Raw genomic sequence first — 19,843 nt, 5'->3', positions numbered from 1 at the left:
AGACAAACTGGTGTCTCCATCTTCACCAGCTGCCCAGGGATTCTCCAAGACCTGGGTGGCCTTGGCTGTTGTGCCACCACAGCTCAGCAGGAGCAGCAGAGACCCTCAGAGCGGGCCTTGGTGTCTGGTCTGGGGCCTGGAGCTGTGGCTGAGCTGTGCTGTGTCTGGTCTGAGCACACTGCACCGTGTGCCTGGTGTGTTGGGGATTCTGTGGCTGTGTCTGGGCACTCAGGCTGCCAAAGGTCACCGTGAGAAGGACACGAGGCAGGAGAATGGGGTCGCTTCCTCCTTGCTGGTCTCTCATGTCCTGGCAGGATTCCCCCTGGAGGTGCTGCTGGCTCTGTGGGAATTGTGCTCCTCCATCCTTCCCAAGCCCACAGATGTCACAGGAACTTCTGTGGTGAGAGGATGGGATCTTGGTGTTGCCTGGTCTTGCCGGGAGGTGGCCCTGGCAGGAGCAGGGACAGTGCCCTGGGCTGGGCTGTGTCCTGCAGTGTCTGCTCAGCTTCAGGACTCCCTGAGGTGGGCCTGCCCCGAGGGCTGCTTGGCATGGTCCCTCATGGCAGAGCCCCACTGAGGTGGGGGCTGGCATGGAATGTGCCTTCTGCCCTCTTGGCTCCACAGAGGTCTGGTTAAAGAACTTTATTCTCAGGGTTGCCCTCACAATTCCTGTTGGCAGAAATCTGGGCTTCAGATTCAGCAGATGCCAGCACAGATTGCAAGGAGCCATCAGTGTGGGGTGCCTCAGTCCTTGGGCTTCATTTTAAGGGTGTTTCTGTACCAAGAAAAGGCCAGGGAGCCCCTGGCTGTGGTCACCTTGGCGATGCTCCTGAGGAGGAGGAGCACTGACCCAGCCCTGGTCCTGCAGGGTGCAGGAGGGGCAGCAGCTGTGCTGTGGGTGACTTCTTGAGCTTCAGCTCTGCTGCAGATCTCGAGTGCATGGTCCTGCCTTTCCTCTGCTCTGAGCACAGGAGAGGGCAGGCAGCAGCTCCGTGGCCCAGGACCTGTGGCAGGGGTGCCGGTGGCATTGCTGCCCTCCATCGTCCCCTCAAACACGGGGCTGCAGGCCCACGAGCTCCCAGGGAGGCCCTGGAGCCCCTGCCCAGGGGACATCTCCCATCCCAGTGCTGGCTGGGCACACTGTGAGCTCCAGCTCCTCAGGGGCCGGGAAATCTGCAGAAAAAGCCCTCAGCCACTGCAGTTGTGGGCAGGGAGCCTGGCAGAGGCTGTGCCCATCAGTTATCCCATAGCACTACTGCAATGAGGAATTAACCATGAGACCACACTGGAGGGATAACATCTCCCCAGTCCTGCAGTGAGGCACCTTGAGGTGACCTTCACCTTCCTGCATGCCAGGCCCAGGCTTTTCTGCTTCCTGAACATCAGCCAGATCTTCTGGGATAATTTCTGCCATCCCTTACACCGGTCTGTTCTGATTTCTCTGGCTGCCACACAGAGCTGTGCTGGACAAGCAGTGAGGTGTGCCCTGCCTGCAGAGCCCGAGCAGCCCCACTGCCCAGGGTCACTGTGAGCACCAGCACCTGAGCATCACTCAGTGTTTCAGAGAAACCCAGCACTGCAAGAGGGAGAGGAAGAGCATGTAGAGGTCCCTAGTGACCCACCAAGGATTCTGCAGAGAACCCCTCAGGGTGTCCCTTTGCAGATCCACAAGGCCCAGACTGGTGGAGGTGCCATTTGGCCAGGCAGTCCAGTGCCTGGCTCCTGGAGTTGCTGTGTGGGGTGACTGAGAAGCAATGGACTGCCCAGGGATTCTGCTGCAGCAGGCCCAGGCTCTGATGGTGCCCTTGGGGGTTGCTGTTCTGTGTGATGCCCGAGAGGGCAGGTGGACTCTGGGCACTCAGCCTGAGCAGTGCAGGCAGCACTCCAGTCAGGGCAGGGGCCGGGCTCTCCCTGAAGCCCTCCAGAACTCTGTGTGGGGAGGAAGCTGCTTTCTGAAGGCTGACCCTGTCCCTTTGTCCCTTTTGCAGTGGCTCAGAAGGTGGTGGCTCTCCGGAAGAAGCACCAGCTGTCCATCGGCCCCTGCAAGTCCCTGCCCAACTCACCCAGCCACTCATCTGTGTCTGCAGCCTCCATTCCTTCTGTCCACATCAACCAGGTGGGGAATGGCCACGGGGGAAGCCAAGCACCTCTTGTGCTCTCCACACCCTGAGCTCGGGAGCCAGCAGTTCCGTTCAGGCTCAGACTCGTGCTGCTGCTGTGGCTGGCTCTTGGAAGGGCAGGCTGGTGTCACCCTGGGGCTGCTTCCATAGCCCAGAGCACTGTGGCTCCCTGGGAGCAACCCAGGCCGGGTTGGACACTGGGGCTTGGAGCAGCTCTGTGCAAGGTGTCCCTGCCCAAGGCAGGGGGTGGAATGAGATGTGCCTGAAGGTCCCTTCCAACCCAAAGCCCTCCATGGTTTTGATTGTGTGACAGTTTGATGCTCGCCCTGAGGTCAAGTTCCGTGTCTGACCCTTTGGGTGTGGCTCATGTCCCCAGACTGTGTCGTGCCTTGGCAGGCACACAGCAGAGCTGTGAGCAGTGTGTGGGGAGCCCTTGGCAGCTCAGGGACTGTGTGAGAGGGGCTGCCCTGGCTGCCCCAGCTGGGCAGGCACAGCTGCTCAGGTCCTGCTTCCCTGGGCTCAGGAAGCTGATGGTATACGTGCCCCTGCATCTGAGGGCTTCAGGGGGCTCTGAGGGCATGTACCTGTGGAGAGGTGTGCTCAGGGGTGAGCTGAGGAGCAGCACAGGGAAGGAGGTTCCCTCCCCTCTGCCACAGGAAGGGCTCTGTGCTGTTGGTAGGGTTTGCCAAGGTCTTGCTGCGGGAGGGTGGTGATGTTCTGTGATCCTGGAGCAGAGCTGAGCAGGACAGGCTCCATGGTGAGGGGCTGGGGGACATCCTTCAGGCAGCCACCTCACTGCATTCAAGCTTTGCTGCATTGCCAGTACCCACAGAAACGCTTGCTGGGAGACTGGTGAGGAGGAAAGGAGAGGTCCTGGGCTCCATTGCTCCCCAGGGCACTCAAGGCAACAGATCCCATCCCTGCGGCAGCTGGCATATGGATTCACAGGATCTGTGGCAGGGACTGCAGGAAATCTGCCTGTCACTGGGGGACAGCACGGGTAGCTGATGGGTTTTCCATAAGGGATTGCCTTTGAAGCTCTGGGTGTGTCAGAGCCTCCTAGCCCTGGCAGGACTCCTGGGCCCCCACCACAGGAGCCTGTCCCCACACAGACCTGAGGCATATCTGCAGCCTACTGGATTGCAGAGGCTTCTAAAGCTGGATTGCAAGTAGGTGAGTGCAGGTTTTGCAGAGACCTGTGCCAGCTTCCTGGTGCTGCAGGTCACCTGGACACCAGCAAGTTCAGGTAAAGTCCGTGTGCAAGTGGATGGGCTGCTGGGGAAGGCTGCAAAGCCAGGTTCTCTCAGGGTGTGCTTGTGTCCAGAAAGCTGGAGACAAGTTCAGTGGGAGACATCCAAGGTGGAGAGCAAAGTCCCAGGGAAATACAGATTTGTGTGTCTCTGGTAATTTGAGGGTTTTATTAGCAAATTGTGTACAGTTTGAGCCTGGTTTGGAAGAGGCCCCCTGTGCTGGAAGGGAAGCAAGAGGCTGATGGCCAAGGTCAGCATTTCTCATGGGAGCTGGACACTTGTTTAGGGTTTTCTTCCATGTCCAAAGTATGAGAACAGAGTCCCCACAAATGTGTGCCAGGCAGGCAGGGTGTTTACTGTGGAGCTGAAAAGTGTTCCCTGTGCAAGGGACAGGGCTGCCAGACCCCTGGGTTCCCCAGCTGGAGTCCAGTCACTCAAGGGACTGTGCATGGAACCTGAAGGAGTAGCAGAAACGTCTGGGAGGGAAGAGACCCCGACACAGAAGGAACATAAGCACTTGGCTGATTTAGCTGAGGAGTGAGTGCAGAGATTGGCCAAGCCTGACCTGAAATACACAGGTGTGACATGAAAGAGCTCCTTCAGGAAAGGCAGCACTGAACTAAAGGGGTGGAGTTAGGACTGGCTGCGGGGAAGCAAATTTTGGAAGAATTTTCTAAGTGTGTGTTATGAGCTTTGTGAGGAGTTTGCTCAGAGGCGTCCCTGCTTTCCTCTCCTTCCCACAGAGCACCTCTCAGCACAGCTTGCAGACGACGTCTGTGTAGAGGTGAATTCTGGCTGCCTGCTCGGGGACAGACCTTTGCTCTCTGTACCTTGCTGTGCTCCTGGCTTGGCTGGAGGGACGTAGGGAGCTGTGGTGGGAAGCAGAGCTGTGAAGGGAAGTAACGCAGCGTGCAGCTCGCAGGGATTGCGCCTGGGTGGCTGCACCTCCTCCCCGGACCTGCTCTGGGCCCTGCCCCCCTGCCCTTGGCTGCCTGGGCCCCACAAAAGTCTCCCAAAGTCAATTTGTGTTCCTGGGTCTTGTGGGGTCCCACCACAAACCCTTGTGGGGCCAGTGGCCCGTGCAGCAGTCTTTGCCCCAGGTGTTTGCACGTCTCTCCCCATTACTAAGGATGCCTCTAAAAATAGTGAAGCAATGGTGAGTGATCCTGAAATGCTGTGAAGCATTTGCCTGTTCTTGCATGGGCTCAGAACTGAGGTTCTGGAGCTGCTCCCCGCTGTCCTCAGGGAAAATCCAAGTGGCTTTGGGAAACAAATTCACCCATAACTGATGGTTCTGACAGGGCACGGGGCAGAGCAGCCCACACACTCAGGTGTGAGCTCAGGCTGCCCTCGTGGGAGGGCACCATGCCTGGGGGTACTGGGGAGCAGTGTCCTGGTGTCCCCTGCTCCTGGCCCAGCAGTACATGGTGGGGCAGCTCTGAGAGGGGGGGACAGGCTCGCCCTGCCTGGAAGGACAGATGGGAGGGTGACAAGGTGTTTGTGGAGCTGAGCTGGCCTGGGGCTCTCACCAGCGTTTCTCATTTGGTTTTGCAAGTCAAGGAGGATTAACTGGCACAGAGAAAGCAGGAAGAAGGCTCTCAAGAAAGAGTTTAGGAGCACAGGAGTTAACATGGAGATGAGGTGGAGAGAAGCCAGACAAAAAACACAATTAGGAGCTTTGCCTTGGGCCTCAGGTATCTGTGTGTACAGGTGAGACATGCACTTGGGACAGAAGGATCCACTTCCCTTCCAGTACTGCCTGGGGGGGCAGGAGGAGTCCCTGGAGCAGTGGGACTGGCATTTGGGCGTCAGGAGGAGGCCCTGGAATGACACAATTGGCATCTAGGGGCAGGAGGAGGCCCTGGAACTGGGATTGGCAGTACTGCTGTGAGCCTGGTCTGTCCATACTGCAGGGGCAGCACTGTCCTCTGGAGCTGCCAGCTGAGAAGGCACTTTTCTTGGAATGGGAACAAGGAGTCCCCCACAGAGGGCTTCTTCTGGCAGGTAGGAGCTGGGGCCCAGCCCTGCCCCTTCTCTTGTTCTGGGCACAACTCTTCTGGAAGCAGCTTGACACTTCTGGCTGAGCCAAACTAACTTTTGTGGACATGGCCACTGCTTGTCTGGTCTGTCAGTTGGACCAGTCCAGCGTGGTCACTGGGAGAGGAGGGACTCCTTGTTACCCGTCTGTCTGGAGGATTCCCTTCTCCTGGGACATTCTCCTTGCACAGTGCCTGATGGTCTTGGGAACCAGCCAAAGGCCCTGGTTCCATTTCTGCCTTTGGGAGTTTGGGGTTTTTTCTCTTATTCTGCAGCTGTGCCTGGAGGATGTTGCTCCATCTGTGGGGAGGGAAAGGGAGCTGTAGGAGCAGGTCAGCCCTGGTCAGGGTTTTCCACAGCTCTCATGAGTCACCAGGTGTGCTTAGTGGGTCCCTGACCCTGGCTACTGTGCTCAGCATCAGTCTGGAACAGCAGGAGCTAGGGCCAGCACTCCCTGGAGTCCTGCACTCCCTTGGGGACACAGATCTGTCCCTTTGGCTTTCCCAGCAGCTTGAGGGTTGTGGGTCTGCACCCGCTGGAGCAGGCACCTGGTATTGCCCAGAGCCAGCAGCCCCAGGGAGAGCTCTTGCCTGCTGCCTTGGGCTCTCCTCTCTGTATCTTGCCCACACCTATTGCTGAGTGAGCAGGTCGGATGGGTTTGGGAATCCCACTCCTCACTTGGCCCTGACTCCCACCTTGCTCCCTCCTGGCAGCTCCTGGCCCTTGCCTGCAGGGAGGGGATGGGAGTTTCTCGGGCCAGTGGGTGCTTGCAACACCTGCAGAGTTGTTCTACCTGATTTCCTCACTTCTGCTGCCCCATTCTCAGTCTTTCTTCAGGGCCTCTGGGATGCCTTTGGGAGTTCCCCAGGCTGTGGGTGAGTCAGTGTTGTGTTTGCTGTGGGATGGCAGTTTGTCTTTCTGCCAGGAAACTGGTTCCCAGCAGCTGGCAGGAGGTAACACAGGTACCCCATGCAGGTACCCAGCAGGCTGGTGGAGGGAATTGGGTGCCCCCTGGGCCTTGGGAGCTGCTGCCATCCCTGCTGTGCTCTGGGCTGCCCAGTATGGTGGCTCTTGTCCCATGGCCTCGGTCTGCCTTCCTGCACGGGCTGGGGGGCACTGGGAGGGCCCTCATCCACACTTCAGGGAGAGATCAGAGGAAAGAGGTGGAAAATCAAAGTTTGCAAGTGAAATGAAGCCCCAAGGGCAGCTCACCTGAGCTGTAACAGTGCTCACTGGCCTGCTGCAGCACATTGTTTTGTCAGAGCTCAGGAGCTGTGGCACAGGCATTGGCATTTCCTCGTGGAAGCCGTGTCCCTCTGCCTGCTCTGCTCGTGGTGCCCTTTCCATTGTCCTTGTGCTCCTCTGGCTTCTCCCTTCTTCCCACAGACACCAGGTTGGTGTTTGTTGTTTGTCTGTGCTCTTGCACTCAGAGCCCTTCCCAAGCTCCTTGTTCTGCCTCAGGCCCTGTTACACCAGGAATTCCTGCCCTGAACTCCAGCTGAGTTCTGCCCTTCCCAGGCACCCGTGGTGCTGCTGATGCTCTTCCTCCAGCTGCACACTAATGGGAAGGATTTGTCCCATGGGTGCGTACCAAGTTTCCAGTTCCTGCTGTGTTCTCAGATTCCAGTGGGACCACAGGTGGTTGTTCAGGTCCACCAGCAAAGAACCTGACAATAGCAGACACGTGGGACTGGCCCAGACCTGCCGTCTTGTTCTCCCACATCCCTGGGATTTGTGTCCCTGGATCCCATGGAGGTTAGGGAGCTCCCTGCTCCAGCAGAGCTCAGGATTGGCTCAGGATTGCCTGAGCCATTCTCTGTCTTTGGAGGACTTTCTCCTCTGCCCCCAGACTCATGGCAGCTTGCCTTCATAGCCTGGTGTGAGCCATCCTCCAGCCCCAGAGCCCTTCCTGAGGTTAGGTCTGTGTGACATGGGAGGCTCAAAGGCCAGTGTCCTTCATCACTCAAGGACAGTGACCTTGGCTCCAACACCAGGCAGACTTACAGGCTAAGGAAAGTTATTCTGGCCTGACAGAAAGGACACACAGGATTGTAGTGAGTAAGTAAAATATAAACCAGGGTGTAGCAAAATTTCTACCTTGATGCTTCAGTGTCCATCACCTGCAGCCACAGGGCTTGTTCCAGCTGCTCTGGCAGGAGCTCAGACTCTGCAGCCTCCTTGGAACTGGCTCCTCCCCACAGTCACAGCATCACGAAAGTGCAGCCGAGGTCACCCAGGCGTGCCAAGCATGGCCAGGAGCTGGTCTTGGAGAGACAGCCATGCCCAGCTCACTGTTCCTCGTGGCAGGTTGTCTGTGCTGCTGCATCCTCCTACTCTTCCTAGCCCTTGGAATGTTTCACTTTCTTTGCCCTATTCACGTGTGGTGAATCAGTTAAACACAGACTGCACATGTGTGCCCTCGGTGGCCTTGGCTCTCTGCAGCTCTTCCTTCATCACAGCACTCCTGTGTGGCTGTTGGAGCCAGCACTGACAGCAGCTCTCTCTGTTGAAGGTTCAGGAGTCACTGGCAGGTGACATGTTGCTTCACCCCTTTGTGTCCCTGGTGGTCCCCCCTTCCCTGGGACTTGGCAGCAGAACCTTCTTGTCCAGCACAGGGCTCCTCACCCTGCAGAGGAGCTCCCAGGTGAAGTGGACCAAGTTCCCAGCCTCTTGTACTTGTGGAAAAGCACCACCAGGCCAGGTTCTCTCTTGTTCTGTGTTTCAGGACTCCAGAAGTGTTCCTGTTTCCAGATAGGCTGGGATGGTCTGAACCACCCACCTGCTCACAGCATGGAATTCTTTTCCTTGCTCTGCTGTCATGAGGAAGAAACTGAAATGCTGCTTGGGTGGCTTTTTCCTCTCTTAAGTTCTCATTGTCTTCTTCTCCCATATCTCTTGTTAAAGAGGGGGGGATCCATGGCTTGGGTGAAGGTTGCACCTCTCTCTGAGACAGGGCTGTGGGTCATGGTCACTGCTCTGCCTGTGCAGCCCCTTTGACACTTCTCTGCTTGTCTCAGAATAAGGCTCTGATCCTACTGGGGATGGGGGGTCTTTCGTGGAGGCCCTTCAGCAGATCGTCACCCTGCAAGGGCTGCACTCGTGCTCAGAGTGTAGGTGGGGTCGAGGAAGTCACTGGGCCAGTGATGCCACCACTCTGAGTGTGGAGCTGGGAGAGGCAGGCTGCCCCTTCTGGGGTGCTGGAACTCACCTGCCCTTCTAGGGGCAGCTCCTCCATGTGTTTCTGAAGTGCTGTTCAGAACTGCCTGGGAGCTCGGGCTGCCATGTGCCTGTCATGGTGAGATGTGCTGGGCTGCAGACCTGAAATGCTTCCATGCCAGTACTGTTCCTGGGGTGTCCCTAAGCCCCTGTCCAGTGGCTGCCCTCACTGGGCAGGGTGGGGGTGAGCAGCCTTGTCTGGAAGAGATGTGTTGATGACATAGGTGCATGGTTGGATCTGCCTCTTGCCTTGGAGTCCAGTGAGGGGTTGGTGAAGCCCCTTGTGTTCCCAGGCACATGGCGCAGCCATGTGGGGTCTGCAGGCATGGGAAGGGTGTGCCAGCCTCAGGGTCTGCTCAGAGAGACCTCCAGGCCAGCAGCAGAGATGGGTTTCACACAGAGGGTGAGCTTGGGGTGCGGCACTCTGTGCCAGGTGAAGGCTGGAGTCCTGGGGACACGCATCCCCACTGGCATCACGGCCTTACTCATGAGACAGGGAATGGATGAGTGGGACTTGGAGCTTGGCAGGCTTTGGGCTGCCTCACAGCCTCGTGTCTGAGGGGCTCAGTGGAGAGGAAGGGAATGACTGCCCAAGGAGAGTGACCCTGATCCTGTGTTCTGGGAGCAGGTGAAGGTGCCCTAGCTGTGCCCCTCTGCTGGGCACAGCTACATGGGACCCGGCTGCCTCAGACCTTGTTCCATACCTATGTTTGGAAGGGCTTCAGCTGGGTTTCTCTGGCCATTTGCTGCTCTTCTCTTTGATTTCAGAACTTGAACATTTTACTAGAAAAAACTAGAGCAGAAAGAGGTGAAAGGCTTCCCAAGCCCCCCTGTTGAGCAGGAGCAGTGCCTGGCATTGGATGTCTTTCTGGGTTGCCCAGAAAGGTTGTGAGCTCCCCATCCCTGGAAGTGTTCAAGGCCAGGTTGAATGGGCTTGGTGCAATCTGGTCCGGTGGAAGTTGTCCCTGCCCGTGGCAGGGGGTTGGAACTAAATCGTGTTTAAGGTCCCTTCCAACCAAAACGATTCCATGATTTTTTGGATGTCACCCAGTCCCAGTCCTGCATGCCCTGCCCTGGCATGAGGCCACGGGGGGCAGGTGGTGTTCCTGCAGTCGCGCCTCCAGGTAGCCTGTCTGACCTCTCTGACCATCCATCTCCTCCTGCAGGCCACCAACGGTGGAGGAGCCTTCAGTGACTACTCCTCCTCTGTGCCCTCCACCCCGAGCATCAGCCAGCGGGAGCTGCGGATCGAGACCATCGCTGCCTCCAACACGCCCACCCCCATCCGCAAGCAGTCCAAGCGGCGCTCCAACATCTTCACGGTAAGCAGCACAGGGAGCCCAGGAGCTCTGGGTGGGTTGGCAGCACAGGAGAGGGCAGGGCAGTGGGTCAGGGCAGCCTGAGCCCTTGGGCTCTCCTGCACGGTCACCCGTGCTGTGCTGGCAGGGTGTGCACGTGGGAGGGACCTGCGTGTGCAGGGACCGTGGTGCTGCAGGCTGCTTCAGGCAGAGTGTGCATGCATGGGGAGCATCTGGGAGCAGGACAGTGCTCACACACATGGGAGTGTGCAGGGGTGCACTCGTGTGGGTGTGTAGTGTGTGTGAGCTCCTGCTCGTTGCAGGGAGTGCAGCTGTGCGTGCACAGCACCAGTGACTCCGCTCATCTTCTTCTTGGGGCTGCATACCCCAAGCGTGGCACGGAGCCCCTGGTCTGTGGGCCTCCTGTTTGCTGCTAGTGATGCTGTGCCAATGGTGCTGTGCAGAGCTCAGCACCTGGCATGGGGCCCCTCTCACTCCCGTTCCTGAATCCTGCGTGACTTGAGCAGCGCACGTGGGAGCTGCTGTGGGTCTGGAGGGAGGGAGGACAGAGGGGAGGCAGCGAAGCTGTGGGCCCCAGGTGGAGCAGGGTACATTTGCAGCCCTCAGCTGTGCTGGTTGCCTTGCAGCCTGCCTCTCTGCACGCTCTCACACCATGCACACGCCGTCCACGCAGTGTGCCCAGTCCTGCCCTCACACTCACCCTTGCTCTGAGCACAGCCATGAGTGTCCCTCGCTGTGAGCACACACGTATCCCAGTCCCATGTCTAGCGCAGGTGTAGCCTCTGTTCCCTGTGTACATGTGCAGGCTCTGGCCTGATCCTCTCCCCATCTCAATGTGCTTTCCAGCCACCATTGCTCAGCACACTGTGTCTGCTGTTCGTGGAACCAGCCGCAACAAAGCCCTTGTACCTGTTGCACTGTGTCACCCTTGTGACCAGCCGCTATTGCTCTGAGCCCAGACCACACAAATTCAGTGTCCTGTGCCCCATTCCTCTCACTGCACCATTGGCATCCCAGATTCCCTGCTCCTCATGCTGGGAATGTGCCCGTCTCCCTTGGCATCTGACATCCTGGCAGCTTCTGCACTGACCTCCCAAATACTCTGTGCATTCCCCCCGGCTGCATATCACGCACGCCCAGCTGTCTGTGTCTGCCCCAGGCCCACGCTCACCCCGTGCGGGTGCTGTTGGTGGGTGGGCTGTGCTCCCCACCCCCTCCTGCCAGCACACACGGCCCCTCGCAGCAGATCCCCGCTCCCAGCGCATGGTTGTTCCCTCACTGCCTCCCCTCCTGTGCCCTCTGGAATGCCCGGTAGCTGTGCCGTGCCCAGGCCGTGCCCCCCTGCACGCAGCGCTGGCGGGTGCCTGCCCGGCCCCGCCGTCCTCTCGCTGTGCTTGCTGCCGTGCCGCGGGCGCTCGCGCTGTGCCACCACCCAGCCGCGCTGCCCGACACCTCTGGACTCGCCGCCGGCTCGCCTTCACGCTCTCGGAGCCCATGCTCGCTCCCCAGGGTGGGCACGCTGGGGGAGGAGGAGGGCGGCTTGCTGCGGGGCTTACGCTTGTTCGCTGTGGAGTCATCACGCGCGGGTGCGGGGCTGTCCCGCGCTCGCTCATCCCGGCTCACGCTTGCTCTGCGCCGCGCGCTCACCTCTGCTCAGCGCTCACCTCCCCTGCTGGGGCTCACCTCACCTGCTTGCTCGTGTGCTGGTGCACATCCATGGCTCACGTTGACGTCTTCACCCATCTGGTCGTGGCAGCAGCAGCAGCTCCCGACACCTCCCGCAGTGGGACAGGACCAGGAAGGGCGGGAAGGGAAGGAGAGGGCAGGCTGTTTTCTGCCACTAGCTTTTCCCAGGCAGGCAGTGCAGGTGTAGCCAGCAGCCTTTGTCCTTACAGGGTCCCCACGTGGGCACAGGCCTTTCCAAGGTGCAGTGCTCGGCCCAGCTCTGGGAGCTGCTGCAGCCCCAGTCCTGAGCTATGCCTGACTCCTTTGCTCCTCTTATCCTCTCCTCCTTCTCCTTTCCTCTCCCTCCTCCCCGTTCTCCTCCTTCTCTTCCTCCTCGTCCTCTCTCTTCCTCCTTCTCCTCCTCTCCTCTTCTGCTCTCCTCCTCCTCCTCTCTTCTTCTGCTCTCCTCCTCTCTCCTGCTCTGGCTCCTCTCCTGCTCCCCTCCCACTCCCCAGTGGATCGCATTCCCCCCCGGGGGGTCTGCGTGCCCCAGAGCTCCAGGTGGAGACAAGCTCTGCGCCCACCCGGCCTCGAGGCGCCCACCCACTCCTGCCCCCGCCCCAGCCCCGACTGCTGCTGCCGCCGGCGCCCACTCCGTGGCCTGTCCGTGCTGTCTGCTGGCACCCATCACTGACAGACTCGTGTCCGTGTTCTGAGTATAACTTGCCAAACTCTTTATTCTTTCGATATTTGCAGATATGTGCCACTGTTTCCAACTTTTCATCAACAAAAAGGCCTTTCCAACTCCTTCCAAATTAGAAGATCCAGGTGGTTACACACGGCACCTCTGTACAAATTCTCTCACTTTTCATTGCCTCTCCAGGGCCGGATAAGGGATGGGCACTGGGATTGATCTAAGATTAGAGGCTCGCCCGCCCTCCAGCCAGCATGGGTCCCCCCCTCGGAGACACGCAGGAGCCTTTTAAATCCCCCCAATGTAAAGTCTAGGAAGCGCTGAGACGGCCTGCGCCTGCACTTTAAGCTGGGACATTTCTGGGCCTGCTGGATGCTGTCTAGGCACTGCCCTTTCTCGGGGATGCCAGGCGGACGACCCTCCTGGGATGGGAAGACCTGCAGACACACCGGGACCGGGCGACAGCCGCGCATGGAGCTGGATGGGCCAAAAGACGCTTTGCTGCTGCCTGCGGGAGCCGCTGCAGCGCCTGCCGCTAGCGCTCCGCTCCTTCTTCCCTCCTGCACCTCTGCAGCCTGCATGGACTCCTGCTCCTTCTCCTCTTCTCCTCGCAGCCGAGCAGCCATCTGTGTCTCTTTAGTTTTCTTCTCTTTCGATCTCTTTGTTTGGTTCTGGGCCCAAAATCTGGTGAATCGCTGTGCCAGGCGCGCGGGGCTCGTATCCCTTTCTGATCCAAAGCACACGGGGCCCTCCTGGACTGAGGGGGTGTGTAGGACGCTCCAGAGAGACGCTGCCGCTGCCTCCTGCCATTGTTGTGATTCTGAATGTATTGGTTGTGCTCCATGCCATGTATGACTTGGTATTTCCCTCTGTCCTAAGCACTTTGAATGAGTTCTGCTCAACAGACTGTAAATTTCATATTGTATTTATCAGAGTTTGCTCTCCCCGCGGCCCTCGGGCGCTGGTGGGTCCCGCTCTCGCCGCTCTAGACGTGTGGTAGATATTTATTGTCCATGCTCTTTTGTAAGGGGCTGGTATCTGCCCGGTGACCTGTGCTACTTTGTATGGTGCAAGTGTGTTACCAGAATAAATCTGTTGGATTAGTAGAGGTGTGAGTTCCTTCACTGCCTGACCCTCTCCTGCTTCCATCCATGCTCCACCTGCATCCCATGCCATTTCTGTCTGTCGCCATGTCCTGTGTGCCCCACGGGAGGGGGGGCCCACATAGCCCCGCTCTGCCAGGAGGAGGACAGCTCTGCTTGCGGTGGGGGGAGAGGAGAGGAGAGGAGAGGAGAGCCTGCCGGGGGGCTGGGCTGGGCTGGAGCGTCCCGAGTGTCCCTAGAGGGGCCGGGTGCTGGGAGAGCTGGCCTGGGGGAGAGCAGAGCGCTCTGGCCTGGCGCTGCTGGGGACAGGGGGCCGTGGTGTGGTCTGTGTGCCCGGCTCTAACGCACCCGTGTCTCTTCTCTTCCAGTCCCGCAAGGGCGCGGACCCGGAGCGCGACAAGAAGGGGCCGGAGTGCAAAGCGGACAGCATCGGCAGCGGGAGGGCCATTCCCATGAAGCAGGTTCGGTGCTCCCCTTCGCCCTGCTGCCAGGGCAGCCTCCAGGGAGCCTGGGGGGCTGGCTGGTGCCCCTGCCCCGGGGCTGCACGCCCCAGTGCTGCTGGGGGTGCTCTGCGGGCCCTGTGCCGTGGGTGGGCATGCAGGGGGCTCTGGGGGCTGTGCCATGGGTGAGTGGGTGGGCGTGCCGTGGGGCTCTGGGGGCTGTGCCGTGGGTGAGTGGGTGGGTGTGCAGTGGGACTCTGGGGGCTGTGCCGTGGGGTGGGTGTGCGTGCAGGGGGCTCTGGGGGCTGTGCCGTGGGTGGGTGGGTGGGTGTGCAGTGGGGCTCTAGGGGCTGTGCCGTGGGTGAGTGGGTGGGTGTGCAGTGGGGCTCTGGGGGCTGTGCCGTGGGTGGGTGTGCGTGCAGGGGGCTCTGGGGGCTGTGCCGTGGGTGAGTGGGTGGGTGTGCAGGGTGCTCTGGGGGCTGTGCTGTGGGTGAGTGGGTGGGTAGGTGTGCAGGGTGCTCTGGGGGCTGTGAGTGGGTGGGTGGGTGGGTGGGTAGGTGTGCAGGGTGCTCTGGGGGCTGTGGGGTGGGTGTGTGTGCAGGGTGCACTGGGGGCTGTGCTGTGAGTGGGTGGGGGTGTAGGGTGCTCTGCGGGCCCTGTGCCGTGGGTGGGTGGGTGGGTGTGCAGTGGGGCTCTGGGGGCTGTGCTGTGGGTGAGTGGGTGGGTGTGCAGTGGGGTTCTGAAGGCTGTGCCGTGGGTGGGTGGGTGGATGGGCATGCAGGGTGCTCTGGGGGCTGTGCTGTGGGGTGGGTGGGCATGCAGGGGGCTCTGAAGGCTGTGCCGTGGGGTGGGTGGGCGTGCAGGGGGCTCTGAAGGCTGTGCCGTGGGGTGGGTGGGCGTGCAGGGGGCTCTGAAGGCTGTGCCGTGGGTGGGTGGGCGTGCAGGGGGCTCTGGGGGCTGTGCTGTGGGGTGGGTGTGTGTACAGGGTGCTCTGGGGGCTGTGCTGTGGGTGGGTGGGTGGGTGTGCAGGGGGCTCTGGGGGCTGTGCTGTGGGTGGGTGGGCGTGCAGGGGGCTCTGGGGGCTGTGCTGTGGGGTGGGTGTGCGTGCAGGGGGCTCTGGGGGCTGTGCTGTGGGTGGGTGGGCGTGCAGGGGGCTGTGGCAGGGCACTGCTGGGGGCTGCAGCGGTGGCTGCAGAGCAGTTCCAGCAGATGGCATCCATGCCCCACGCCCGCTGCAGCCTCTGCTCCTTTCTGCTCCTCTTCTCTCCTCTTCCTTTCCACTCCTACTCCTGCTCCTGGCAGGACAGGAAGGGGATTCCCCTCTTCATGGGCTGCTACAGAGAGCTGTGAGCACGGGCACCGTGAGCTGCTGGGAGTCTAAGGGAGGCACTGCTCCCTCCAGCAGCAGTGCATTCTGCTCCTGCCTCTTGGCTTCCAGGGAAGCTTGAACTGCCTGGATCCAACCCAGAGTGTTGCCTGCCCTTGTGTCCATCACTGGCTAGCAGTGGTGGGTGACATGCAAGCGAGCCAAGTGGTGTGGATTTCCTGGATGGTGTTTCATCAGAATTTCCTTGCATTACAGCAAAGACTGATCTGGCAGTGCCTGGTTGTGCTCCTGCCTTGCATGTTGTGCCCCCGTTGTGGATTCGTTTACCCCCTGCTGGCCCCTCTGTTCCCCATGGGCCCCCAGCCCTGCCAGGGCTAAGTTGCACAGGGCCAGTTGTGTCCCTGCATTGCAGGGGTGCTGGGACATGAGGCAGCAGAGTAGAGTCTACATCTCCACCAGGTTCTGGCTGCCTGGTACGATTCCATGCTGAGATTCCATGGCAAAGGACTCAGTGAAGCCAGGCTAGCTGGGGAGTGGAGGGGTGGGTCAGAAGAGAGAGCCCATGCTGGAGCTGCCAAAGCTCCTGCCCTTCCGTGCCCGTGGAGCAATCCTGGGGCAGGTTTGTGCAGGGCTGTTGGTGCCCCAGGCAAGGGGCTGTGCTGAAAGGAGGCTGGTGTTGGGAAGGCAGCCTTGGGAGGGCTGGCTCTGGAGCCAAGGGGAGCAGTGACAGGAGAAACAGTGCCAGGGTGGAGGCTGTGGGATCTCACACATGGGGGCTCTGCTCCTGAGGTGCCCAAGTTTGGCACTGCCCCAGCAGGAAGAGGCAGCCCAGCTGCGTGCTGGGCAGTGCCCTGCTCTCTGCAGCACAGGGCCTGTTGGTGTGCAGTGGGTCTCTGTTTGTGGTGGGTCCTTGTTTGTGAGATCAAACTGGTATTTAGTGCAATACAACGTTGTTGGTGTGCACTGGGTCGTTGTTTGTGGTGGGTCCTTGGTGTGCAGTGGGTCACTGTTTGTGCAGTGGGTTGGTGGTGCTGTGCAGTGGGTCCTTGGTGTGCAGTGGGTCACTGTTTGTGCAGTGGGTTGGTGGTGCTGTGCAGTGGGTCGTTCTTTGTGGCAGGTCATTGTTGGTGTGCAGTGGGTTGTTGTTTGTAGTGGATCATTGTTGGTGTGGAGGTCCTTGGCATGAGGTGGGTTGTTGATTGCAGTGGGTTGTTGGTTTGCAGTGGCAGTGCCCATAGGCTCTGGTTTGGGGTCAGCCCAACCAGAAGTGGTGGGTAGCTGTTCTGTGGTGAGGTGGGGGAGGCTGAGAGTAGAGCAGCTGGAGCCCTTGGTGAGACCTGACCTGGTTCCCCAGATCCTGCTGCTGCCTGCCAAGGGCTGGTCCTGAGAGAGACCTGACAGCCTCTTGTGCCTGGACCTCCAGGATCCACTCTGCAGGGCAGGATGATTCTTCACCTGCTCCCGTGTCTCTGTGCTGCTGACAGGGCCTGGCCTTCCCTGGTCTGCTGGAGGCTGTGTTGGTTTAGTGGGATTAAGGCATTCCATGGTGTTCCTGTGTGAAATGGGGAGAATTGGGACCAACAGAGGCCCAGCTCTGCAAACACAGCCTCTGTACATCCTTTCTGGGCTTTGCAAGGAGGAGGAGATGCCAAACCTCTGCCTGGTTCAGGACTAAGCAGAGGAACCAGTTCATGGCAGCAGCAGCTCACGAGGAGAACCTGGAGCAAAGAGTTCCCATGGGAGAGCCAGGTCCATGCTGGGCTCAGGACTGGCACCTTTTCTAGCCAGAGGTGCTAGACGTGGTTTCACAGAGATCCTGGCATGTTTTTACAGGAACATACGTGGGGGGAAGTGGTGTTTGACAGGTGGACACTAGCTTGTTCCAGCAGATACCAGCGTGTGGCTTGTGGGGAAGGGCTTGTCAGGGGTCCATAGTGAGGTTAGCTCTGCAGTTTGGCACATTCCTGCCGTGGCCCTACACCACAGGGAGTGATGGCTGGGTACCACCAACAGGGAGAGGAGCAAAGACTCTCAGGAGGTGTAGCTCTGTATCACAGAGATTCAGGAGAGGGGATGGTTGCTCTGGTCTCTGGTATGGAGCTGCCCCTTCTGGAGGACGGTGGAGGTCTCATTGCTTGCTGTCTCTGAGAGGCAGTGGGACAGTGGGCCCTTTAGTTGGTTTTCCTCTTAGATCACTCGTTGGTCCTGCCCAGCCCTAAGAGCACAGAAGCTGTTGGGTTTGGGGCTGTGAGTGGCACATGGGCAGGATCTGCTGCCTGGCTTTGTGGCCAGCATTGGCTTCCCTGGGCATGGGCACCCCTGGGCTGGCACGTTTGGTGCTGGGGCTGCTGGCAGGTCACCTCGGGAGCAGCTGGGAGAAGGAGGCTGGTCTGTGCTCACACTGCCAGCCCATGGCTGAGGGCAGTGGGTGCTGGGGGCAGCAGGCTCACCCATCTGCAATCACTGTGATCTGTTGGTCCTTCCTGCTCTCTGTGAGCACAGAACAAGCGCTGGAGGCAGCACTGACAGCCTTCCTCAGCCTGTGTGGTCTGGGGTTTGCATGGAGCCAGGGAGCAGGAGGTGCTGCAGAAAGAGAAACACTGGGGAGCCGTGGCTGAGCAGGGTTGTGTGTTGCTACTGCAGGGTGCTTGGCTGTCACTTGTCACTGCCTTCTGCAGCACAGCACCTCTGGGTGACCTGACCTGTCTCCCTTATGCACATCTGGAAAAGATGGAGCTCCCCAAGGGGACAGGTGAGACTGTGGGTGTTGGGGCCCCCCCACACCTGGAACAGCACCTACCCACCCTCCAGGCAGCTGGTGCCTCTGCCAGGGCTGCTCTGTGCCAGGGACTCAGGGTCTGTGTGCTGGAGAGTCCTTTTGGTGAGGGTCCTGCAGGGCTGGAAGAGTTCCCTCATAGCTGGACACTTGCCTCTGAGAAGTGGGTTAATTAGGCTGGGAGAGGAAGCTTCCTCAGCTGTTTGTTACCAGGAATGAGCTCCTAATTGCACATCTACCAGATCTTTCTGGGAAGGCTGCATGGGGCGTGCTGGCAGCCCGAGGGTCCCCTGGCCCCTGGCCTGGCTCTGCTCGGGCCGTGCACTCCAGCAGGGCCCAGGGCGGGTGACTCCTCCTCCTTGGGAGCTGGGATCATGCTGGGAGCTTAGATTACATTTAAATTGCCATTTGCATTTTCCAATCAATACGCGACTTCACAATTAAGTTTGGTGTTAAAATTCTTAGCAAAAAGTGAGTGGAAGGGAGATTTGTGGAGTAAACGAGTCCTCTGGGGGCCATCACCACTCCCTGCTTCATTACGCTGCATATTGCTGCTGCTGCTTTTACTGAGCACCAGCCCAGCCCAGCTCAGCCCCGCACGGCACAGCCTGAGGAGCTCCCCTCCCTCTGTGTGTGACACGGGGAGGGACCTGGGGAAAGGTCCTGCCTGCAGCTCTCCCAGGAGGTGCACGGGGAGGTTGGGGAGCAGCTGTGTGTGCTGGCACAGGGCTCTCGGGCACCAGGAGCCTGCCTGGGAGGCTCGTGGGCAGCAGCACGGCCACTCAGCCTGGGTCCTTCTCCCTTCTGGAGCTCTGTTCCTTCTGCCTTGCACAAAGGGGCTGTAGTGCCGGGCCCTCCTTTCCTGCTCTCAGTCTGGTTGTGCTTCAGTTGGCCGAGTTGCAGGTTTGAGGCTGATCTGACTGCAGCTGAGCTGTTCTCTGCAGGCAGCGTGTGTCTGGGGCAGGCTGGCAGTGCTCAAGTGGGTGTTTTGTAGCGTCAGCTTGGAGTCCCAGTGAGGGGAGGAGAGGAGCTGCACTGAAGGATGCTGTAGGGTCAGGGTCAGACTGTGGAACTGAGCTGGGTTTAGGGCAAGAAAGGGGATCATTATGCCCAGCAGGGATCATTACGTGCCCAGAAGAGATCACTGTGTCCAGAGGGAATTGTCACGCTCAGAAGCCAGAGAATTCCACACAGTGACTTTGAGTAAGATCTGTAACTTCAGCCCAGTCTAGAGCAGATTTGTTTGAAAGATACCAAGCAAATGTTCTGAATTACAGAGAATTCACCATTTACCTGGGTGAGCTGTGGATGTTAAACTGGCTTTGTGTGGGAGGAGGAACAATCATTTTCGTACGCTGTGTGGGAAATGTGTGGCCCAGCTGTGGTGTTAGAGAGGATGATTTTGGGTGGGTCCAGAACCACAGGCAGCACAGGTACTGCTGGCTGTGTGTGGGAGGATGGCACACAGGACCCAGGCTGCTGTCCTGCCCATGGCATGGCATGGCATGGCATGGCATGGCATGGCATGGCATGGCATGGCATGGCATGGCATGGCATGGCATGGCATGGCATGGCTGCTGTCTCATCTGGGAGGTGCAGGCACATCAGGATCCCGTCTCGGCTGGGCATGCCCAGTGTCCATCAGTGCAGGTGTTGTGAAGAGGCTGGGGTGCCGTGGTGCAGCTGAGCCTGCCCAAGGAGGGAGGGAGGGCCGAGCTGACCTCCCAGCACTCCTGCAGCTCTGCCTTTCTGTGACAGTACCTCAGGTGGGCACTGTCTGCCCTGTCTGGCCCAACAAGTGCTGCCAGACTGAGGCACCTTTCCCACAGAGGAAAAGCTACTCAGAGGTGGCACATCCAGCCCAAGAGCTCACACGTGGGCAGCTCCCACCCAGTC

The 19,843-nt window shown here is 59.4% G+C and overlaps 1 protein-coding gene across 3 annotated transcripts in view; it reads left to right on the top strand.

Annotated features, from left to right (window-relative positions):
* The window catches only part of AGAP3 (ArfGAP with GTPase domain, ankyrin repeat and PH domain 3), a 111,635-nt gene that overhangs the window by 49,409 nt on the left and 42,383 nt on the right, over positions 1–19,843 (top strand). For 2 of the 3 annotated variants that reach the window (XM_059866877.1, XM_059866790.1), the window contains exons 7-9: positions 1,989–2,116; positions 9,790–9,945; positions 13,773–13,865. In XM_059866877.1, the coding sequence (XP_059722860.1) occupies positions 1,989–2,116; positions 9,790–9,945; positions 13,773–13,865 (377 nt within the window). Of the gene's footprint in view, positions 1–1,988; positions 2,117–9,789; positions 9,946–12,363; positions 12,442–13,772; positions 13,866–19,843 lie in introns of those variants that run through there. The other variant, XM_059866959.1, reaches the window with a different exon arrangement.

The sequence above is a fragment of the Haemorhous mexicanus genome, chromosome 1 (genome assembly GCF_027477595.1).
Source record: "Haemorhous mexicanus isolate bHaeMex1 chromosome 1, bHaeMex1.pri, whole genome shotgun sequence".
NCBI lineage: Eukaryota > Metazoa > Chordata > Aves > Passeriformes > Fringillidae > Haemorhous > Haemorhous mexicanus.
Note: the sequence above shows the minus strand (reverse complement) of the source record. Positions and strands in the feature narration are given on the sequence as shown.